The 25,186-nt window shown below is 44.3% G+C and overlaps 1 protein-coding gene across 2 annotated transcripts in view; it reads left to right on the top strand.

Annotated features, from left to right (window-relative positions):
* GLMN (glomulin, FKBP associated protein) overlaps window positions 1–25,186 on the top strand; it is a 102,458-nt gene that overhangs the window by 51,069 nt on the left and 26,203 nt on the right. For both annotated transcript variants that reach the window (XM_089668938.1, XM_089668937.1), the window contains exons 6-8: window positions 15,687–15,933; window positions 18,713–18,815; window positions 20,935–21,122. In XM_089668938.1, coding sequence (XP_089525064.1) covers window positions 15,687–15,933; window positions 18,713–18,815; window positions 20,935–21,122 — 538 coding nt within the window. The remainder of the gene's footprint in view (window positions 1–15,686; window positions 15,934–18,712; window positions 18,816–20,934; window positions 21,123–25,186) is intronic.

The raw sequence follows: 25,186 nt of genomic DNA, 5'->3' as shown, positions 1-25,186 counted from the left end.
CCCCTCCTGCCTCATTCTCTGACGCTCTGTTATCTTTGAAGCGGCTCCCAGCTGAACTCAGCCTCTCCCTGGCGTTTTGTGACCGGCTATACCCAGTTGACTTCTTCAGTGCTGGCGCAAGAGGGCTGAGTATTGTATGCACTGTATTTGGGTCTGTGGAGATGGGCTGATGTCGGGATGGGGGGTGGGTTTGGAGATGGGTGTGGTGGGGGGAGTTTTTGGGGTGGCTCCTGGGGTTATTGCTTCTTGCCTGTGGTTAGATGAACGAGCATCCCCTTCCCTGCTTCCTATAGGGTTGTCCCGCCTGGCCTTGCCTTCTTCTCATTGGGTTATTCCTGTTTCCTGCTCTTGCTGTCAAGCAGCTTCTAGGGATAATAGCATGGGCGGGGCCCCCTTGAGGTTCATTTCCCCTTTGCTCTAAGGATCTTAGTGGCCGTGCGGTTGTGGGGGAGGTGATGCTCGTTCCTTTTGTGATGATGGGGGCATTGATTATATTTCTTATATACACTCGCAGTATAGGGTCAGTGCTTTGTTTAGTATCGGCTTCACTGGTGCTGATCCTGGGATGTTTAGCCTGTATTTGCTAACCACTTGGGGTTCCATTGTGTTTCTCATTGTTAATGCCTTGATTTTCGTTTGTTTTGCCTCTGCTAACCCGTTGATAACTTTGTTTTTTGTTAAGGAGATGCTTGCAATACTCGTCTTGGCCCTCCACTCTCCCACATTTGTCTTCCCTCGTTTCAGGCCTTGCGACCGTCTCCACATTCTCCAACCCTTCTCTTATATATGTGTCCTAGAGTTAACCAGACACTCGGGCTTGGATAGCGTGGGGACGGTTTTTGACCTGATTTACACCTCTTAGAATTTATTCCTGTCCCAGCCTGCGCTTTAGTGCCCCACACATGGCTTACACTTTGCCACTTCATGGAGTTGGTATGAGACCCTTCCTATGTGCGGTTTTTCCAGAACCTCCTACACCTTATGTCACTACCGAACTCCTCCCTCCTCTTCACATAACTTCTCACCTGATTACATATTTTGGCGTGACCACCGGCCGGCGGTGGCGTTTATTCTCGTCTCGGCGTCCTCCTCGTTCCCCACACAGTGGGCTCTGTGAGCTCCTACTGATCGTCTATACGGCGCGTTTTACTGTATCGTTTGTTTCCATTTCTTGCTTCTATTTCTTTTCTTTCTCTTTCCACCGCCTTCATACTTTCTCTCCTAGTCATCTTCCTCTTTTTTTTTTTTTTTCTCTCATAGGGAACAGCGGGTCTCTTCCTCAAGCCGTTTATCTTTTCCACTTTTTCTTATTATACTCCCCCCCCCCCCCCCCTTTTTTTTTTTTTCCCCTCATCCCTAGTGCATTTTACTGACGGGTTATCATGTCGGCCTCCACCTCAGTCTCAGGACCATTGTCCTTGAAATGCCTATCTCTCAATGCCAAGGGCCTGAACGTGCCCGAGAAGCGTTCCATGTTGCTCTCCTACGTGCGTAAACAAAAAGCGGATGTGGTCTTCCTCCAAGAGACGCACTTTCGCCAGGATTCTATCCCCAAACTTTTCAATTTCCATTTCCCTACAGTTCTCCATGCTGCTAATCCTCTAGCCAAATCAAAGGGTGTTGCCATCTTACTCGCCAGACATTGTCCTTTCTCGGTGTCGGACTCCCTTGTTGATCCAGAAGGTAGATACCTGTTTGTAAAAGGTTTTTGTGCTAAGCGACCTGTTACACTGGCCAATGTTTATGCTCCTAACACCAAGCAGGTTTCTTTCACGCACTCAATTACCACCGCCCTGGCTGGGTTCCAATCCGGAATGTTGATCTTAGGGGGCGACTTGAATATCCCACTAAGCCCACTATTAGACTCCTCTTCAGGTAGCTCCTTTCTGCCGTTCAAGGCCCTTAAACAAATACGCACACAACTACAACATCTACAATTGCATGACTCCTGGAGAACCCTTCACCCTTCTGTGAAAGACTACACATTTTACTCTGCTCCCCATAATAAATATTCCAGGATAGATTATTTCTTCCTGTCGCAATCGGATCTCCCACTCCTCCATGCTGCCTCGATAGAACCAATGGTTCTTTCCGACCATCACCATGACCTTGCGGTTCCCTGATGTGTTTATTCGCTCGAAATTCTGGCGCCTGGATGCTTCCCTTCTTGCAGATTCCGCTATTTTACAGGAGATACGCTCCAATCTGACGGAATATTTTTCCCTAAATTCCTCTCCTGATATCTCCCCCCTTACGCTGTGGGAAACCCACAAGTGTGTTATCCGTGGCTTCCTCATTGCAGCAGCGACAAAGCGCAAAAGAGATAGACAAGAACATTTGAAATTCCTCACGGGCAGGATACACTCCTTGGAGAGGGCGCATAAACGGTCTCTGGCCGCGTCGACCTTATCTGAACTAACGAGTCTACGCTCACAACTTCTTACTGAATTGGGCAGGGTGGTTAAGAAACGGTTCATTCTTTCACAAAAGCTGTATTATGAATTTGCTAATAAGAGTGGGAAGTTTCTCGCCAGAGCTCTCCGTGAGAAAAGATCCAGCATGACGGTGCACAGAATCAGGGGCTCTGATGGCACTATGGGCACATCTAACCCTGACATTGCCTCCCACTTCGAACAATTTTACACTTCTTTATATAATCTCCCTCCGGAACATCCCCCTCTGCCCACTGACAATTCCAGGGCCTCCCTGATTTCCGAGTTTCTCCGCCTTCACGGCCCGGCGGCCCTCTCGGAGGACTTGGCTGCATCGTTGGAAACAGACCTGACACTGAATGAGTTGCAGTGTGCTCTGCAACGGATGAAACCGGGTAAGAGTCCGGGCCCGGACGGCTTTTCGGCGGCCTATTATAAATCTTTCCTTGACATCCTGGGTACCCCTTTCCGATCGGCATTCAACACTTTCTCTCAAGACCCTCAACCTCAAAATCGCCTTCTGGAAGCCCATATCACAGTTATTCCTAAAGGTGACAAGGATGCCACACAGGTTTCTAATTATAGACCCATCTCCTTGCTGAATGTGGACATTAAAATCTTTGCGAAAATCCTTGCCAATCGACTTCTTCCTCTGCTCCCCTCCTTGATCCATTTAGATCAAGTTGGATTTATCCCGGGTAGGGAGGCCAGGGATAATACCATTAAGGCCCTCAACCTCCAACATTGGCTCTGTAAATCTAACTTTCCCGGTTTCTTCCTTTCCCTGGATGCGGAGAAGGCCTTTGATAGGATCGCCTGGGATTATCTGAAGGAGTCTTTGGTGCAACTGGGTCTGGGTGAGAAGATGCTCAATTTTATAATAACCCTGTATTCAGGCCCTACTGCGCGTGTCCGGGTCAATGGCCATTTGTCAAACTCTTTCCCTTTGGGCAACGGCACGCGTCAGGGTTGTCCCCTTTCTCCACTCTTGTTCGTCCTTTCCTTGGAGCCCCTTCTATGGAAGTTGCGCTCTAACCCCGACATCAAAGGAATTGCGGTCTCGGATAAGGAATATAAGCTTGCAGCTTACGCGGACGATATTCTTCTTTTCCTTGCCGAACCGCATATTACTCTGCCGAATTTACTAAAGGACTTTGCATTTTTTCGTTATTTGTCGAATTTTAAGATTAACTTTTCCAAGTCTTTCGCTCTCAACATCACCTTGCCTTCGGAAGTGGTTTCTGATTGTGAGTCGCGTTTCCCGTTTCATTGGGAAAGGGACTCACTTTCTTATTTAGGTGTACAGCTTACCCGCAACCCCGACGATTTATATGCTAAGAATTTTTTACCCACTCTTCGTTCTCTCCAAGGTAATCTGAATAAATGGCACCGTCCTTGTTTTTCGTGGTTTGGAAGAGCTGCGATAATTAAAATGAACATCCTTCCTCGCCTTCTCTACCTCTTTCAAACTCTGCCCATCCACATACCGCTTGCCTTCTTCACATCCTGTAGGAGGCTCTGTTCTCTATTCCTATGGAACCATAAACGCCCGCGCATTGCTTATTCCCAACTGATTCTCCCTAAACTTAATGGTGGTATTAGCCTTCCTGACCTTCACCGTTACTATTTGGCGTGCCAGCTCTGCCGTGTAGTGGACTGGCACGTCCATTCTGCTTCTAAAGACTGGGTGCAACTAGAACACGCCTTCTCGTCTGCACCCCTGATCTCGATCCCTTGGCTGCCGCTGAAGCATACGCCTCGGGTCCTTCTCACTCACCCTTTGGTAGGCCCTACCCTGAAAGCCTTCCGCTATACCTGCAAATCAGCATCTATTTCTGCGTCTCCGAATTGTCTCACTTCCATCCGACTCAACCCAGACTTCCCCCCTGGAATGTACAAGAACTTTCTATCTGAACATTGGCCGCATGATCAAATTTTGGCCAAACACTTTCTCCACGAAGGCAAGATGAAATCACTCCACGAACTGCGTGAAAGCTTGGGTACCCGCGATTTTCCTCTCTGGGTTTATTTGCAAATAAGGCATTATCTGCTCTCGCATAAACCTTTCCGTGATTGGACCCGCCCTCTTACCCCTTTTGAGGATATTTGCTCGAAAGGAGAACCGCGTAAGCATTTGATTTCAGAAATTTACCCCCTCTTAATTGAGAATAGGACCTATAACTCCCTGCCCTCCTGTCAGGCCTGGAATAGAGCTTTGGATGATAATTTGTCGGATTCCGACTGGGCACGTGTATTCAAATATTCTCATAAATGCTCCCTTAATGTCTCGACGCAGGAAAACGGTTACAAATTGGTGTCAAGGTGGTATCGCACCCCTTCGCGAATTTCTCATTTTAATCCTTCTTATCCCAATACCTGTTGGAGGTGTGGGGCTGCGGACGGATCATTTTTACACATCTGGTGGTCCTGTCCGAGCATTCAACCGTTTTGGCAAGAGGTCCATAGGATTGTAGTTTCGGTGACGACCGTGCCTCTGGATCTGTCTCCGGCCCAGTTTCTCCTCCATCATTCCTCCCTTCCGGGGGGACAATATCATAGATCTTTGGCTATGCATATGGTCAACGCGGCCAGACTCTGCCTTCCCGTCCTTTGGGGCTCTTCTCGCCCCCCCTCTGTTCGCGATTGGCTTGTCCGTGTGGGTAAAATGGCAGACATGGAGGAACTAATTGCGTCGGCCATTGACACTCCTACTAAATTTTCCCACATTTGGGCCTGCTGGATCTATTTCACAACTACTCCTACATACAGGTCTCTTATGGACCATCAGGTCTGACTTGGTCCGGCTTTCCTGCTGATGTTACTTCTTTACAGTAGTTTTTGTGGTAGGCACTGAGACTCTTTTCGACAATGTATCCCTTCTCACGCGACTCTGGCGTTAGCTTAACTCCTATCCCCATACATGATTAACCCCAGATATTGCTGTCATTACTCACCCCATATGTTCCCCCCCCCCCACTATTAATTTTTTTTTTTTTTTGTCCTTTCCACCCCCATCCCCCCCTTTCTGCTTCTATCATTTTTCTCTCTACCTCCCTTTCTCTCTTTTCTCCTTTCTCTTTTCTTCTCGCTTTGCTATGCTACCTGGAAAACTAGACATGCCATTCTTTCACTCTCCCCACTTCCATCAACGGCTCCTACCGCAACGTATACCGGTTTTGTAACTCTCCCCATTGCCATAAGTTTTTGACCGAATCCTACGTTCAGGTGCCATGACCACTCTTCCTATCGCTACAGCCCTGCATGGCGAAGCACGAGCGCAGGGGAAATTATATGATACAATTACACCCCATACTATACTATATTGGCTCCGGTTTGTTGCAAGCATAACCTTATTGTAGTCGGGTTTTGTATCATTGCATTATCTGTATTTTCTTGTTTGAGTTACTGCTGTGTCGCTGTAGGTGGTGCCTGCTGTTTCGCTTAGGCACCCTGTACATGTCTTTTGTACCATTATGTTCTTTATTAATAAAGGCTTTCTTTTTTGGAAAAAAAAAACAAAACAATTACTTATTGAAGTAACGTTTAAAAAATACAATATATCTAAGCAGAGCTACAAACATCCAAGATCACTAATCCAATAGCAGTTGCGGTGTAGTGAATATAACCAAGAGATTTGTCCTGCACATACCACCATAAATGTATTATTCCTTTCTAAAAAAAAAGGGGGGAGTTATTTATTGTGCTATTTCCATTTTATTGCTTATATACAGTTCAGTAGGGGACAAATCACAACCAAGCTATGTTACAATATCCAAAATAAATAGGACTGCTACTTGCCCTGCTCTAAAGTCTGAAATGTAAAGGAAGAAGATTTTCTGTAGGCTCCCAAGCTGTAAATCTGGCCATATTTCTACAGTATATAGCACATTTTACACACATACAGTGACTTGCAGGATTTCTCACCTTCCTCCGGCCACCCCTCCCAATCACTGAGAGTTACTGCCATTGACCTCAGCCTGACCTGGTTCATACTGATGCGGTGTGGAATTTGGAGCATTTTGTGTGCGAATTCCACACCACATCAGAATAGCTCCGCGTTCATGCGAACCACTCCGGGTGTGTATGTTAACAACACCCCGAAAGCGGTCCGCAAAACGCAGTGAGATGTGCAGAATTGGATCGCATAGGTGTGAATACCTATGCGATCCGATTCTAGTGCGGACCAAAAAAAGGGTCCTGCACCTTTTTGGTGTGGTACGATTAGAGCAATACAAAATGTATGGCTCCAATCACACCGCACACAAATTGCATGTGATTTGCACAGGAATGCGGTGTGTGTTCCTGTGCGAATCACATGCAATATACCACACCACATATATGTGAACCCAGGCAAAATGATCCCTCTCACACATGCCTCCTACTAGAATTACCTGTACATGTGTATGCACCTCTCCTACACTGATTTGCAGGAACAGTGAATACAATTCCAGTCCATAAAGTCTAAGAAAAAAGTCACCTGCAACCCCTTAGAACCCCTGATGAAACCAGATGACACCCCAGTTGAGAGACTGTTCTAGCTCACAGAACTTCCAGTACTGGCTTCTGTCAGCCGCTTCAGCAGGGGAGCAGTGTGGCTCACACCACTGTTTGATCGGGCAGTTCATCATCAGATCAGCTGGATGACATGAGTGGTCTGGGAGCAGGGGCGGCCTGACCACTCATGGAACCCCCGTGCAATAGGGGACCCTGTGTCCATGCCCACACTTACTCCACACCCAAAAAAGCCTATGAAAGGTACCAGGGGCATCTCATGGGGCCCCCTACTGACCCCAGGCCCTCGGACAGTGCCTGAGTGCTCGAATGGTCAGTCCGCCCCTGTCTGGGAGGTACAGCAACACACTGTCTCATTATACCTGTAGCCTCTGCAACTGTCCTTTTGTGAATGCATCTGCTTTTTATTCAATTTTCAATAAACACTGATTGTTTTTACTACGCTTAGATCCCTTGAGCTGGTTTTTCTTTGTATTATTACAGATGTTGCAATAATAGTAGCTAGTTTTGGCTGTATATGTCATATATGCACCCCCTGCATCAGTAGATAAATGCCATACATTTAGGGACCATTGGTGCTAGAATGTTAATGTGGGATACTGTGGGAAATTTTAGCAGACGTGTGCAAATATATGCATAAGCTGCAGAGGCCATGTCATGGCACCTCCGTGTACTGCAGCTCTGGGGTGTCTTGACATGGCCTCTGCAGCTTACGCATATATTTGCAAATGTGTGCAAATTAAACCCCCTGTTTTAACATGAACTGTTAGACAGGGTTAATTCAGTTTGTCGCAGGCTGGCTGGTAAGTGAGCTGGGATTTTTATTTGTTGTTTTTTGACATGTGTCGCCCTTCCATGTGATCCTTGATACAAAGGCCAGTTATAGGTTGGGGTGGTTGCCATTTGTTTCTACTTTGAAAATTTAGCAGATCCAAGTGGCCATTGTCCACCTTATGAATATTTGGTTGATATATGCATGCCCTGCAAAAATCCTGCACAGCAGGTTGATAGTTTGTAATCATTTCAGCAAATTGGCTGTTTGCTTTTGATTATTTATCTACCATGTGTGCTCAGTGTCTCACTTATGAACAATAGCATGCAGATGTCCGATCAAGTGACTGAAATGAATACTTGTGTGTACGTACATTCAGCGTTTAAAGTGGTTATAAACCCTTACATACACGCAGTGAAGTTAATGGCCTCAGGTGATACACATAGATGAAACAAATCCTCCTACATAGGTTGTGCCTGATTTATTTGCAGTCTTCTCTTCTCCACATCCAGTCAATGTCCAGAATTTATAAAGCTTGCCTGAGGGTTCAGAAAAAGGGGGCAGAGAGGTGAAGAGTGAGGAGAGCTCTGAGAGCTGATTGGAGGGAAGGGACACACCCACATTCACACAGCACACAGGAACAGAGCTGAGGCTGTCAATCTTCTTAAGGTCCCTCCCCTGTCACCTTTTTGTGAAATGATTCATGCTGATAGTAGTGGAATGAAGCAGCAGAGAGAAATGACACTTTTAATGCCCTCAATTGTGACAAATACACAGTATAGAGGTGTAAATGCTTTGTTCATATTTTATGTCTGAGGTTTACAACCACTTTAAAGGCCGTGGATGTCTTCTGTACTTCTGCACTGGCATTTTGCTGATCCATGCTGCTACATTGATTTTGTTATATGAGGAAACTCTCCATTAACTGTGTGTTCTGTATAACATCACCCATCGTAAAATATGTACCAAGTATTGATTTCTGGACTGAGGATCATAAATTATGTGTTTTTTATCTGGAGAACTGGACTTTATTAAAGCTGTGAGAAATGCAGCAGTTAAAGATTTTATGGGAATGTGCATTTCATTAGGCTGTTTGTATTTTCTAAAATACAGACAGACTACTATGAATGAGTATTTATCCTTGGTTCACACCAGTGCAGTTGTCATGTCGTGCTACTTCAGCGCAGCTTCAAAGCTGACTATTGCGATCGACTTCATTTAACAGATGCCAATGCAAGTCACAATGAAGTCGCACAGAAATAGTGCAGGGATCTTTTTCAAAGTCGCTGTGAATTGAGTTACACCTTTTTGAACAGTTTCATTGCTGCAAATGGGGTGCGACTTGTAATGTGACTTTGAACTGTCAAGTGGCATGACAAGTCGCACTGGTGTGAACCAGGGCTTTAAGTGTATGTTATTTCTATTTTCGGGCACCCAGCTACCACCCCTGGACACCCAGCACCCAGCTACCGGGCACCCAGCTACCACCTCTGGACACCCAACACCCGGACCACCCAGCGAATCAAGACGTCGCCCAGCGAATCTCCCGGACCACCCAGCGAATCTCCAGCCACCGAGCCACCAACATCACCAGACGCTGTGCCTACCAACACCCCCAGACATCGCACCCTACGACCCCTCCACTCGCCGATCCACCGGACCCACTGAAGACCCCTCGGACGCCAGCATACTGCACTCACAGATTGCAGCTACAGAAGGACTCTAGTGGACTCCTCCACGGTGATACAGACTCTCCACATCACCTCGCCCTGACCCATATCCCTTCACCTCCCCCGACCCGAACAGCACTGCACTCACCCCAGCATGCCACCTGCACTTCTCCTCCTCGTCTTCCTCTCCTCCATCCCAAAAATCGCCTCCCTCTACCCGCCCACCCCCCCAAAACAGCTCTACATTGCCCCTTCACTTCTGCCCTCTCCCTACTACGGCACTCACCACCTCCTCCTGGTACTCCACTCCCCGGTCGACCCACGTGCCACCACTACCAGACCCACACGCTCCTACACCTCCCATTCCCATGCCACCCTCCTCACCCTTCTCCTTCTCCTATCCGCCGGGGACATCTCCCCGAACCCTGGCCCCTCACCACCTCTCCCCCCCTCCAGGGACCCCCCTGCCCCCGCCAGCCGCCGCAACCCCCTCAACCTCATACCTGTGCACCTCCTCCCCGCATCCATCCCCCCTCTCTCGGTTGCACTTCTGAACGCCCATTCGGTTTGCAACAAACTAACTGCCATCCATGATCTCTTTATCTCCCGCTCCCTCAACCTCCTAGCCATCACCGAAACCTGGGTACAGGCCACTGACACTACCTCCCCTGCGGCACTCTCCCATGGAGGTCTCGTCTGGTCCCATTCACCAAGACTGAGCGGTCACAAAGGTGGTGGTGTCGGCCTGCTCCTATCACCGCTGAGCACCTTCCAGGTCCTCCCTAACCCCCCCTCCCTAACCTTCTCCTCCTTCGAGGCTCACTGCATCCGGCTCTTCTCACCCACCCCCCTAAGGATCGCAGTGATCTACAGGCCCCCCGGATCCATAGCCCGCTTCCTGGATGACTTCGCCGCCTGGCTTCCCTTTTTCCTCTCCTCTGAGCTACCGACCATCATCCTCGGGGACTTCAACATCCCCATCAATGACAACACCCCAGCTACCTCCCAACTCCTCCACCTAACCTCCTCCTTCACACTCACACAATACACTCAATCCTCCACCCACATCAATGGGAACACCCTGGACCTCGTCTTCTCCCACCTCTGTACCCTTAACCACTTCACTAACACCCCCTTCCCTCTCTCCGACCACCACCTCCTCACGTTCTCCACCTCCCCTTCCCCTAACTCCCCCCCCCCCAGTGCACCAAACCATCACCAGCCGCAACCTCCGCAACCTGCACCCTGCCCCCCTCCACTCGGCTGCCGACCGCCTACACGACAGCATCCTTCCACTGTCATGTCCTGACCTAGCCACTAACACGTACAACGACTCACTATCAGCTACCCTAGACTCTCTGGCACCCCTAACCACACGCAACATCAAACCCAGACCGCTCCAACCATGGCAGAACGACCACACTAAATGCCTCAAACGTCGCAGTCGTGCGCTGGAGAGACTATGGCGCAAAACCAGGTCCCCTCATGCATTCTCCCTCTACAAATCTGCCTTCCTCACCTACACCTCCTCCCTCCACGCCGCCAAGCAGGCCTACTTTGTTAACCTGATTAACACCCTCTCCACCTGCCCTCGCCGACTCTTCTCCACCTTCAACTCCCTGCTCTCTCCCCCCCCTCCTCCACTCAGTACCTCACTTACCGCCCACGAGATTGCCACTCATCTCCACAACAAGATTGACGCAATCCGCAAGGACATAGTCAACTTGCAATCTACCTCCCCATCTAGCCTCCCCCCTTCCATCACCCCCTCATCTCTCCCCTCCTCTGACCTCGCAACGGCACTGCCCCCCACCACACCCAAGGCCCTGCCTACCGTAACCCCCCCATCACTGCACTCCTTCAGCCCTACTACCACTGAGGAAGTCAGCAGAGTCTTCTCAGAAGCCCGCCTCACTACCTGCCCCCTGGACCCTATCCCCTCTCAACTCCTCCGGTCACCCCCCTCTTCCCTCATCCGCTCCCTTACCCACATCTTTAATCTCTCCCTCTCTACTGGCGTCTTCCCCTCCCCCCTAAAACATGCGCACATCACCCCCATACTCAAAAAGCCCTCCCTGGACCCCACTGACCTCAACAACCTCAGACCAATTTCCCTGCTGCCACTCACTTCCAAGCTCCTTGAGCGCTTGGTCTTCGATCGCCTAAGCGCCCACCTGACTGACAGCAACCTCCTTGACCCACTACAGTCCGGCTTCCGTCCCCTACACTCCACCGAAACTGCCCTCCTCAAAATCACCAACGATCTACTAACCGCCAAAGCCAAAGGCGACTACTCTGTCCTCCTCCTCCTAGACCTCTCCGCGGCCTTTGACACAGTCGACCACCCCCTCCTCCTTAATAAACTACTCTCCCTTGGCATCAGAGACACCGCTCTCTCCTGGTTCTCGTCCTATCTATCCCAACGCTCCTTCAGCGTTTCCTACAACGGTGCCACCTCCTCCTCACTCCCCCTCTCTGTTGGGGTCCCCCAGGGCTCTGTCCTTGGACCCCTTCTCTTCTCCATCTACACCTCCTCCCTTGGCAAACTCATACACTCCCACGGCTTCAATTACCACCTCTATGCTGATGATACTCAAATCTACCTATCCACCCCTCACCTCACCCCCACATTCTCCGCCCGCATCACTCACCTCCTAAATGACATCTCTGACTGGATGTCGCTCCATTTCCTCAAACTCAACCTCTCCAAAACCGAGCTTCTCATCTTCCCCCCAGCCCGCGCCCCCCCCATCCTTTCCATCACTACCAACAACACCACCATCAATCCCGCCCAGCAAGCCAAGGTCCTTGGCGTCATTCTGGACTCAAACCTTTCCTTTCAACCTCATATCAAATCTCTCACAAACACATTCAGGCTCCACCTCCGGAACATCTCCAAGATACGCTCCTTCCTTACCCCAGACACCACTAAACTACTAGTACACTCCCTGATTATCTCACGCCTGGACTACTGCAACTCCCTCCTCACCGGCCTACCCCAGTGCAGGCTCTCCCCGCTTCAGACCATCCTGAACTCAGCGGCCAGACTCATCCACCTCACCAGCCGCTCCACCTCTGCCTCTCCCTCCACTGGCTCCCCATTGCCCAACGCATTAAATTTAAATTGCTCACCCTGACCTATAAGGCCATTCACAACACTGCCCCTAACTACCTCACCGACCTGATTCCCAGGTACCACCCTACCCGTACCCTTCGCTCTTCACAGGACCTCCTTCTATCTTGCTCCCTGGTCTCCTCCTCCCACGCACGACTGCAAGACTTCTCCAGGTCCTCCCCCATCCTCTGGAACTCACTACCCCAATCCATCAGACTGTCACCTTCCCTCCTCACCTTCAGGCGCTCCCTGAAAACCCACCTCTTCAGGGAAGCCTACCCCACCCTCACCTAACAGCCGCTGCCCTTCCCTCCTCCTACCACTCCATCCCCCACAGCCGTTTCCTCCTGTGCCTCTACCCCCTCCCTCCTAGATTGTAAGCTCGAAAGAGTAGGGCCCTCTTACCCCTTGTGTACTGTTTGATGTTACTGTTCTGTTTCATGTATTGTCCCCCCTCTATTGTACAGCGCTGAGCAAACCCTTTGGCGCTATATAAACTCGATAAATAAATAAATAATAATTTCTGATATGTTCCTGTTGTTCCATGTACTTGTGTTAAAAAGTATTCTATTTTCATTGCATTGCTTCCCTTGTGTCAAATACCTGGTGATCCTACTAGTTCCATTGCTTTCCTATTTCAAACTGACCATACTAGGCATGACAGCACATGCATTTCAGCGTTATCAGTTTTCTTCTTTGCATCTTACTTAGGAGCACCGCCTGCATGTCCTCCAGTTGTCAGTCTTGTGCTAACACATCCCCCTCACTGGGAAGATCAGTACACTGCTTCCTCTTAGCCTCCTGTGGACACATGCCCCCCTGTAGTCTCCACTCCCAGCTATCTAAACCCCTTATACAGTTGAGAGCAGAGGTCATGTTATAACTTATAGAAAAAGGAAAAAAAAAAGGTATTTACAGTGCTCAGTATAAATGAGTACACCCCAACAGATTTGTCAGAAAACCTTTACTGTCCTTTCAGAATCAACATTTTCTATGGTACACTATACTACAAAATACTCCCACAAATGCAGGACATTGATGACAAACAAGATTTGTTAATTTGCACACACAAAAAAGTATTTTTTCTAACAAATTGGTTCAAGACCATGTTGCAAAAATGAATACACACCAATGAAAGTCTTAGCAAAACTACATTTTAGACAAATTCCTAATTAACAAGAATTCAGCTACAGGTGGGTCTAACTAGTCATTAAACAGGTGTCCAGTAGACAGTTAAGTATAAAAGGGCGTTACATAACAAAGAAAACCCCTTCCCATTTCATGCTGTCCGCAATGGCACCACATGGAAGAGAAATGTCACAAGGCCAGAGAAAGAAAATAATTTCCTTACACAAGAAAGGTGAAGGCTACAAAAAGATGAGTAAAGCTTTACTTTTCATTCAGAATACTGTAGCAAAAGTGATACAAAAATGTAACAAAGATGAAACTGCAGCCATCTCACAGAGACGTCCAGGCCTTCCATGGAAGTTAACACTTCAACAGGAGCGTCTTCTGATGAGAAGGGTTGAAGAAAATAGCCATTGTTTCTAGTGACACAATATGGCGTACACTGCAGAGGAATGGCATGCATGGGTGTAGTCCATGAAAGAAGCCTCTCCTAAAGCCCATGCACAAAAAAGCCCGCATACAATTTGCCAGGGCCCATGCTGAAAGAGAAGAAGACTACTGGACTCTGTTCTCTGGAGTGATGAGACCAAGATAAATGTTTTTGGATCTGATGGCTTCAAAACTGTATAGCGTTGCAAAGGTGAGGAGTACAATGAAAAATGCATGGTGCCTACAGTGAAACATGGTGGTGGCAGTGTCCTGTGGGGATGCATGAGTGCTGCTGGTGTCTGGGAGTCATGATGGTATCATGAACTCACAGATGTACTGCTCTATATTGAAAGATATTGAAACAGAAGATGCTACCATCACTCCGTTCCCTTGGTCGTCGTGCACTTTTCCAACATGACAATGATCCAAAACACACTTCTAAGGCCACTGCTGCATTTCTGAAGAACAGAGTGAAAGTGTTTCAGTGGCCAAGTATGTCTCCTGATCTGAACCCAATCGAACACCTATGGGGAATCCTGAAGAGAAAAGATGAGCATCTCTCTCCATCCAGCATCCAGGCTCTAAAAGAGGTCATTCTTGAAGAATGGAAAGAGATCAATGTTGCAATATATCACCAACTTATTCAGTCCATGCCTAGAAGACTTGGTGCAGTCCTTACAAATCATGGGGGTCATACAAAATACTAGACGTAGTAGTTTTGTTGTGGGGTGTATTCATTTTGCAACTAATTTGAGTAAAATGGGAGATTATGTAATGTAAGTTATATTATTAAGCTTACTTTCATGTAATGAGCTAAACAAATGTTCTATAAAACTCAGTTTTGTCAAAATTTTGGAAATTGTTCTCATGTTCATTGAGATATTTAATAAAATCTTACTTTTCAAAAGAGGTTTACTCATTTATGCTGAGGTCTGTATAATGATTTTTCTATATTTATATGCAAATGTTTTGCCTTGTATTTCTTCTTTAAACTGAATGGGTTATTGTCCTGTCAGCAAATGCATCATATTCCCTTACAGCAAGGAAAATACAAACAAAGACAGTTCAATATTTGTTCGTTCATTTAGTTCGTCTTGGTAGTGTTTGAACTAGGTAGCTGATGGGTAAATTTGTTTGTCCATTTTCTATTGTTTGCCATAAACTTTTATGATTCCTTTTTCTTTGCCTCTTCATGTTTTAATGCAAGTTGCAGCAGCCCCAAATTGTGTTTTTTTTTTTTTGGGACTCATTCACACAGGTGCTGAGGACCGTACACCATGAACTGGCCATTTGTTTATGCAAGTGGAGCAACCAGGTGCTGCATGCAGGGAAGTCTTTGGGGGTGCAGAGGCAGTATGGACACAGCTGTGTGGATGCAATTGCATGGCCCTGAATGCAGTGTGGGTTCAGTGCTCCTTACCTCCACACCTGTTACATTTGGCTGAGTGGCTCTGTGTATACTGCCACTGACTCCCCAGAGACTTACATGGGCTACCTGTACACAGCACAGGGTGGCTCCAGCGGCATAAACAAACACCTAATTTATGGCGTCCAGCCCTCAGCGCCCATGGAAATTAGGTTTGTTTCTTTCTTTTGTTCTTTACATATCATCTGCTTATATATTGCAGTTCTCCTGAAGCTTGGAAACAAGAAATCATACTCTGTGGGTCTATCATTGTCCACTGTCCATTCTCGGATATCCTATCTGCCAGTACCATACACTGTGGAGCAGATTAAAGAAGACAAGCATTCCCTTTGCCAGTGCTGTCTTGCCTTACTTCAGTTTATACAGCCATTTGTTGACCTTGTATCACAGACCACGGACGTTACCAAGGAGCAAGATCTTCAAGAGATGAGGAGGGAGCTCCTGACATTGTAAGTGTACATTTAGCTCAAAGTGGTTCTAAAGGTAAAAGGTTTTCTTTCTTTTTTTTAACCTTTCCATAACAGCTCCCCCAGCTATGCCCATCTGCTGTACAGTGGATATAAAAAGTCTACACACCCCTGGTAAAATGTCAGGTTTCTGTGTTGTAAAAAAAATGAGACAAAGATAAATCATTTCAGAGCTTTTTCCACCTTTTAATGTAACCTATAAACTGTACAACTCAGGTGAACAACATGCTGAAATCGTTTAGGTGGAGGGAAGTTAAAATAAAAAACTAAAATAATGTGGTTGCATAAGTGTGCACACCCTTAAACTAATACTTTGTTGAAGCACCTTTTGATTTTATTACAGCACTCAGTCTTTTTTGGGTATGAGTCTATCAGCATGGCACATCTTGATTTGGCAATATTTGCCCACTCTTCCTTGCAAAAACACTTCAAATCTGTCAGATTGTGAGGGCATCTCCTGTGCACTGCCCTCTTCAGAACACCCCACAGATTTTCAATCTGATTAAGTTCTGGGCTCTGGCTGGGCCATTCCAAAACATTAATCTTCTTCTGGTGAAGCCATTCCTTTGTTGATTTGGATGTATGCTTTGGGTCATTGTCATGCTGAAAGATGAAGTTCTTCTTCATGTTCAGCTTTCTAGCACAAGGCTGAAGGATTTGTGCCAATATTGACTGGTTTTTGGAACTGTTCGTAATTCCCTCTACCTTGACTAAGGCCCCAGTTCCAGCTGAAGAAAAACAGCCCCAAAGCATGATGCTGCCACCACCATGCTTCACTGTGGGTATGGTGATTTTTTTGGTGATGTGCAGTGTTGTTTTTGCGCCAAACATATCTTTTGGAATTATAGCCAAAAAGTTCAACCTTGGTTTCATCAGACCATAACACATTTTCCATCATGCTTTTGGGAGACTTCAGATGTGCTAAATTTATACCGGCTTGGATGTTTTTCTTCGGAAGAAAAGGCTTCGTCTTGCCACTCTACCCCATAGCCCAGACATATGAAGAATACATGAGATTGTTGTCATATGTACCACACAGCCAGTACTTGCCAGATATTCCTGCAGCTCCCTTAATGTTGCTGTAGGCCTCTTGGCGGCCTCCCAGACCAGTTTTCTTCTCATTTCTTCATCAATTTTGGAGGGACGTCCAGTTCTTGGTAATGTCACCGTTGTTCCATGGTATATCTAATGTTTTGGAAATTCTTTTGTACCCTTCTCCTGACTGATAAGTTTTAACAGTGAGATCCCTCTGATGCTCTGGAAGCCCTCTGCAGACCATGTAGGATGCGACTAAGAAAATGTCAGGAAAGACCTACTAGAACAGCTGAACTTTATTAGAGGTTAATCAGAGGCACTTTAAATGATGGCAGGTGTTTACTGATTCCTATTTAACATGATTTTGAATGTGATTGCTTAATTCTGAACACAGCTACATCCTCAGTTATAGGAGGGTGTGCACACTTATGCAACCACATTATTTTAGCTTTTAGGATTACTTACCCCCCTAAAAGATTTCAGTTTGTTTTTCAATTGAGTTGGACAGTTTATAAGTCACATTAAAGGTGTAAAAAGTTCTGAAATTATTTATCTTTGTCTCATTTTTTTACATCACAGAGACCTGACATTTTAACAGGGGTGTATAGACTTTTTATATCCACTGTAGCTCTTCTCCTCTTTTCCTCTATTCGCTAAGGGACTACAAAAGAGGCAGATCTTGCATTTTGCCATACAACATATTTTGACAATCCCACCCTTGAGATTATTGCTTTAACCCACTTTCCATCACGGCTGTTTTTGCTTTTTTTTTTTTGCACACTTGTTTCATTTTAGATCTGAAGATTACATAAAACCCCCAAACCAGTATATATTTTCTGAAAACAGGCACCATATAGAATAAAATAGTGGTAGTTATATTTTTTATGTCACACATTATTAGTGCAATGGTTTAGAAAGTGCAAAATTTTGGTAAAAAATACACCAAAGTTAAATTTAGGGCACAAAAATGCAATAAATTACCTTTTTTTTTTTTTAAATCGATACCCAACATGTCAAAATGTAAAATTGGTGCACCTGTGAAACAGCAACAGAATTCAGTACCCTATATTTTCCATAGGCGACACTTTAAAAGCAACTACAGGTCATCAGTTTAGAGTGAACTGTGAATAATGGGCCTAGAATTATTGATTTCACTCTGGCATGCGTGTTGATATGTAAAATGTGTAGCACAATCAATGTTTTCATGCGTATGAACCCCAATTGCACCCATTTACGTTTGTACATTCTTGTATGTGGGGGTGGAGGGCTCAAAAATCTTTTGATGGGGACTCTAAGTGCTTGGGTTCAGCTTTAATTTTTTACACTTTATTTTTCGTTACTAAACTTTTTTTTCATCACATAGGGGACAAAGAGTCCCCTATATGCTGACTTTTTGATGACAGGCTCTCTTAAATGAGACATCATTTAAAATACCCCAATGTCTCACCTGTCCTTCAATAGATCCCATGGAGTGTAGATCACACTTTATGAAATTCTTCTCTATAAGTAAAGTATTTACACTTTGCTTCTGGATCATTAATAGGACCGGGAGATCAGCAAATGGCCGTTTTCTAGTCTCCCTCCCCTCTACTTTTCATTATAACAACTAATGGCATATTGTATCAAAAAATCATGATAGTAAATTATGGAGTGTGGCTGTAATGAATGCAACAATATCGATCCATTCTGAATGCCCTAATACTTTATCTTCTACATCTGTCACAAGCTGTTTTAGTTGCTTGAAGTTTCCCCTCCTTACTGCTCAGCTCAAATTGGGAGAAGATGAACTAAAGGACAATCCGTTCTGCTTATTTGCTGAAGGCATCATGGTAAGCACAAGGAGAATCGAATGGATTTATTTGCTAAGTATTGGTCTCATTTCACAAATTTATTTGTTCATTGTATTTGGTAAATCATAATCACCTTGAATGTTTCCTTAGGAAACTATTGCTTTAATAGTATTAGCCATACAGTTTACAGTTCATACAATTTTGGAAAAGATTAGAGCATATTTATAAATTAATCCCCAGCCCCCCTCCCTTACCCCCTAAACTAACCTAAACTGGACCATAATCCCACCCGCAGGTGCTTACTTACCACCTATAACACAGCAGCCTCCTGTGTTATCTACATCCTTTCCGATAAAAATCTAGTGCCGGACTGCTCACACTTGTGCAATAAGTTCCATAGACTTGACATTTGTCCTGCAATTCATTCAGGTCTACAGTATTGAACATTGGTGTGCAAGCAGCCAGGCACTAGATTTTTACCAAATGAAATACAGATAATACGAGAATCTGCCACCATCGGAGGAGACAACTAATCATGTTGGAGCAATGCTGGTTCAGCTTGTGGGGGACTGGGGAATTTTTTTAAATTCATGATCAATCGATCAACGATCAAAACAGATCATTGCCCTCCCTTCCATCTGCTTCACATGGCTCCACCTGAAGTTTCAATGAGATAGTGATTGCCTTAAAAGAGAAAACTACTGCATTCTGTCCTCTAGTCCAGGGACGTCCAACCTTTTGATTTTCTTGGGTCACATTGGAAGAAAGGGTATTTTCTTGGGTCACACATAAAAAAACACTAAGAATAAGGATAGCTGATGAGCAGGGAAAGTTGGTCAGACCACAAGTTAACGATCACTGATATAGAGAATGTACATATCGGAGTAATAAAACTTCATTTTTTGTAATATTTTTTATTATAAAAGTAAAAGAGAGCAACATAAACTAGTGCGATATTGACACTGCTTTTGATAAACTGAAGCACCGTAATCTGGTTTGATGGATTTAGTAGCTATTCTCAATGAATTCTCAAGGTGCTTATCAGATATTTTCATTCTAATTTTGCCCTTCGTGTGCTTTTATCCTTGAAAACTCTTGCTTAAAAATACAGGCGCTGCCAAAAACTGGTGACATGAATAATGTAGGATAGTTTTCTTTGGGAAAATTAAAGCTACAAGTCCTCATGCACACTTGACGTTTTTACAGCGGCTGTTTTTGGCTTTTGACGTTTTTTTTCTACAGCCAGTAAACCCCCCAGCATGTTATCCTATGTGTCCATGCACTCATAGACTGTAATTAATGTTTTTTGGCAGGGACGGTTTTTGGCTGGAAAACAAAACCCAGGACTAGTGGGTTTCTAGAAGAGTTTTTTAGCTGTAAAAATGCTCTAAGGCTGAACAACGTGGAAAAGTCGGTAAACCACCGCAAACCATCCTTTTTGGAGGCTTTTTTGAAGAAAAATATTTTTTGGGTAAAAAAAATGCTAAAAAATCGCAAACACGGAAAAACGCCAGGAAAGGCAGCAAAACGCTAATGCAAAAACACTTAAAAAAGCTCAAAAACTTTACACAGCTAACGTTACTAGTGTTATCAAAACACCCCATGTGCATGGAGCCTAAAAGTCCAGTAAAGGGACACTGTCAATTTTTTCTTCAGTTGCATATGTTCACTAAGTGCAACTGCATTTTTACAAAAAAATTACAAAAGGAAATCAAAAATTTTAAGTAATTTTACATTTTTATATTGGGCTGCATTCATAGATGTCTTGGGCTGCAGGTTGGACAACCTTGCTCTAGTCCTTTCTGTAAACAATTAGGTTTGAGCTGCTTCTGCTGCAGATTTTGTGGCCTTTTTGGTTTTGCAACAGATAATTAGAATTTTATATTTCTCCCCAGTTTTCGTTAGATTACTAGATCCAATGCAGTTTGGACTCTTCTAGAAAAGCACAGAATGAAGGCTGTCTGCTTTGCCCATTGACAAATGCATGCTTTCATTTACTAAGATAACCAGAGCTGCAAATTTTATGCTATGGGCAAAATAAATGCCTTTAGTTCCTATCCTATGTAAATGCCTTTGTATAAATCCATTTGTAATTGGGTAAGGAAAGGCTACATTTTCAAAAGAGAAATGTTATTATTGCAAATTTTTTATGTTACAGGGTTTTCTTGTAGCATTGGGTGAACCCCTACCCAAGGCATTTATGCAGAACGTTCACAAAGCTGAAAGCCTGGAGAATGACGATACTGTGCCTCAGAAGGAGATGTATACGGCTGAGGCTGTAGCCTGCCTCTCTTACCTCTTGTTTGTTCATCATTTTGGCATGGACGCTTTTCCATTTGTATTTGGGTGAGATATCTGAAAATGTATAAAATGAACCTGTACGTTTCTATTCTGTGGAGTTTGTGTCAAGTGTTTGTGTCCTGCTGGTCATGATTGTCCTGCTTCAGATACCAGCAATCATTTGTTCTGGCAGTGGTGCTGAGGCCATAATGTCCTATTTTCTTCCAGCACCATGTGTTGGACAGGCACAGTCTCTTAGAGACTATTTGAAACTGGGTGGGTTTTTAGGGTGGCTCAAAAGACCCAATCAGCAGTAGTCTGCTTGGCTGCTCTATTAAAGTCCAACCCCAGTCCAATCCCCCCCCCCCCAAATAGTTCTCTGTTGCAGTTACAGACCACAGAGATTGTATCTTTTCCCTACTCTGTCCAAAACTAAAAAAAAAGTTTTAGCTGGCCTTGGGCTTTATTCCATCTTAAAGGGTAACTCCATTTTTGAGGGGAAAAAAATATATAGCAAATGTAAAAAAATAATACAGCATATATAATTGTGACATATTTTAATTTATTGTTTTTAAAAATTACCTTTCCTTTTCAATCTGAAATATGGATAATCAATCTGTAATTTTCTGTAGAATTCAATGCACTATGGCAACCTGGAGGCATTCTGTACACAGTTGATGTATGGAACGCCTCCAGAAATGTCATTTCCTGCTTGTGTGATTGGCTCACTGATTTTCCCAGAAGTCTACACCTGACTTTAGGCATCCTTTGCAACAAAAATGTCATTTTTAATAAAGCGCTGAGCAAACTGTTGGTGCTATATAAATCCTGTATAATAATAATATAATAATTTTTGTTGAGATTCTTCAGAAGGGTTCATCACTTCTAAAGGTACTCTATGCAGACCTTGCATCTTTCCCCATTAGAACACTGCAAGAGCATCAGCTGATCAAATCACTCCCATTCAGAATCCAAAAGACAGAAAAATAAACAGGTGGTTCTTTTAAAAAACATTTTAGCAAAAACAAGCAGGATTACTGAGTTCGTTAAATTCCCTGTAATGAACATTAATCACCTAGAGGGAATTGTTATTTTTTACACAACAAAAGTTACTGTTTAATGGCATGGGTTTAGTGTTGAGACACTGACAGTCTAGAAATGAATGTACAGAATTTCCACTTTTTCTCTTACCTCCCTGGCGGTATTCCCGAGTGTATCTCGGGGTTAACTTTCAGTACCAGAAACGGTAACCCCGAGCAACACTCGGGATTACAGTGCAGCGTTGCTCTGGGATCCCTCTTGCACTTACCTTGTCCTGCGGTCCCGCAATGTCCCCCTGCAGCGTCCCTGGCCATGGCATTCGTCTTTCGGGGGACGGAACTGGCGGGAATTTCAAAAATTTAAAAATTTTACATTCACTCAATACACTAAAATCTGATAGTATTACATTATTGTATCAAACCATTTCACATACATTTTGTCCTGTGCCCTGCCTGCATTTTTACCGATCTTTCTGCCTGGAAAGTGAGAAGCATTCAAAAAGTGTCCCTTTAGGTCAAAAGCGGTTGTAGACCAGCTAGAGAACAGTGATCGTATTAGAACCACTTGCAGAATTGAGTGATAATGATTCGTGGGGAAATTCGTCACCAGACACTGAAAACGATTTTGCGACTAAGCTCAGTGATGTGCGAACTTGGCGCTCTATTTCAAATTTCAGTGTTTTTGGTTTGATTACGTTATTGAATTAAATATATTATTATATTATCATTTTTTATAATTATTTATTATATTATAATTTATGGTTTCGTGTTTAAAATTTTATCATACCTGGGTTGTTTACTAGACTCTTGTTCGGACAAATTTCAGTGAGTTATTCCTAAGAATTACAGGCCTACAATAAAAAAAACAACATATTTCCATTGAAAACAATGTACCGCTTTGAGGACAGAAATGCTGACATAATCAGACCGCTAGGGAGGTTAAAGAGACAAGCAGAGAAAAGTAACAGTGTGTTTGTAAAGGCTACCACCCTAGATATGTTTGCTTTACCAGTCCTCCCCTGCAGATCCTGACCCCTCTACAGCTGGCACTGAAATACAAGTGTTGGCAGGTGTCAGACATTGAGGGGATGTCATTCCCCTGGTCATGTGACAGTGCTCAAACGTAGCAATTGGCTGCAAGACCTGAACGCTGTCAAATGAGAGCAGGACACGTTTTCCCCCATACCTTGAAGCACTGCGTATTGTTGCCAGCTTCTACTGGGCCAGGAGCAGTGAAAGAGCACTGGCTAGGTGAGCCCCATTCAGACGTTTATGAAGAGTGGACAAGTTCACATCCCACTCTGCTGTATGGACTGGCAGGTATAAACGGACTCCACTGTTTGTCTAAGTGGATCAGATCTGAGGACAGTCGGGTGTAAACAGTGGAATGGATCCCCTTCTGTTTTTAGGTGAACCAGATCGGATTGGAGGTAGGCGGGTGTAAACGGACAAACGTTTATTTACACCTGCCGGTCCATAGTGGTGAAAGGAGGGGCTGATCAGGACTGCCTGAAAAACTGACACACGGACCTGATCAAACCCTCTTGTCAAAGGGGCCTAACATGCATTTACCAACTTGTTCCATCAATGTTATTTACCAGACTAATGGTTTATTTAAGTGATACCAGCGATTCAATAAAGATTTATTATTCTTAAGCACAATTCTAAAGTGCAGTAATCAATACCCATCAATTAACTTGCATTTTGTTCTGGTATGAATGCAATAGACTGGTTTATATAGGTTTAAAGCTGACCTCTAGGCAGATATATAGTATACTACACAAACGAATGCAGACCCGTGTTCATTGATCCTATTCCGTATGGCATTTTCATTTGTAAGAACAAAGAGAACAAAAAAAATGCCCTACCTTAGATTGTACGCCCCTTGAGGGTTAAGGTCTGATGTGAATGTACAATATATATATATATATATATTTATGTAAAGTGCTGCGTAAATTGACAGCTCTATATATAAGTGCCTGAAATAAATAAAATAAATAATGCCCTCTATGAGAGCAGCTTTCTCTATACTGTGGGCTGACACAAGCCCGGCTGAGTTGGAGCCACAGAACCGCATATCAGTGCAATATGCAGAGTGTGAGTTTTGCTGATTGCCATGCTGTAATGCATGTAGGTAGAGCGCTTCAGACTTCTGTATACAGACTGAGGATCTCACATAGAGAGCATTGGCCTTCAGATGGAATAGGATTTTTTGGCTTGGAGGAAAAAAGGTACGATATTGAAAACTGCTGCCTAACTTTATAGGACTAATAAAGTACAGTTGTGCTCTAAAATATAAATATATAAACTCCAATGAAACATTTCCATCATACTAGCAAATTATTCAGAAATGCAATCTTCATTTGCAGCAAATCATCTACATGGTGAAGAAATGGAAATTGTGACTGGGAGGGAGCTTGTGTTAATCGTATAAAGGTTTATTATGGAAATTATATGTACAGAATTTGAAGATATTTAATTATCATTTTTAGGATTTTTAATATCATTGTTTTTCCCCTCAGCTGGGTTGTTCTTGGAAATTAATTCTATCAGCAATTAGAGACTGAATGAAAACAGACCCTTCTAGCCTATTACTGCAGATTAGGATTGCGAATGAACTCTTTTTTTGTACACATTATAATGAAGAGAAAATTAAACGCAATATTTTATATTTTTCTATTTCAGTTATCATGCTCAGACAAAATTATTAAGAAACATGCTGAAAAAAACAGTTGTGCATCATTTACTGTGACATAATATTAGCTTATATCCAGCCTAACAAAGCCATGTTCTCTTATTCCTCAGCTGTTAATAAAGCTGAAAATAAATCTGCATTTATGTTGCATTCCGTGGTGACTCCACCCCCCTTATCAACATGTTAATGACATTTTTAAATAAAATCTTTCTGTTTTCATTACATGCCTTACTTTAGACACAGTGACAATATATCTGGGTCTCTGTGCTTCTCTATGCAAAGCAGGGAGGTCATTACTGGTGGGAGGGTACTATACATAGGATCCTGAAATCATCACAGCACTCTCAGTCTCAGTACTTTTTTCAAGAACCCTCACGCCTGGTGCAAGCATTTTG

Source organism: Staurois parvus, unplaced genomic scaffold (assembly GCF_062004578.1).
Source record: "Staurois parvus isolate SC_StPar_1 unplaced genomic scaffold, SC_StPar_1.0 ptg000066l, whole genome shotgun sequence".
Taxonomy (NCBI): Eukaryota; Metazoa; Chordata; class Amphibia; order Anura; family Ranidae; genus Staurois; species Staurois parvus.
Note: the sequence above shows the minus strand (reverse complement) of the source record. Positions and strands in the feature narration are given on the sequence as shown.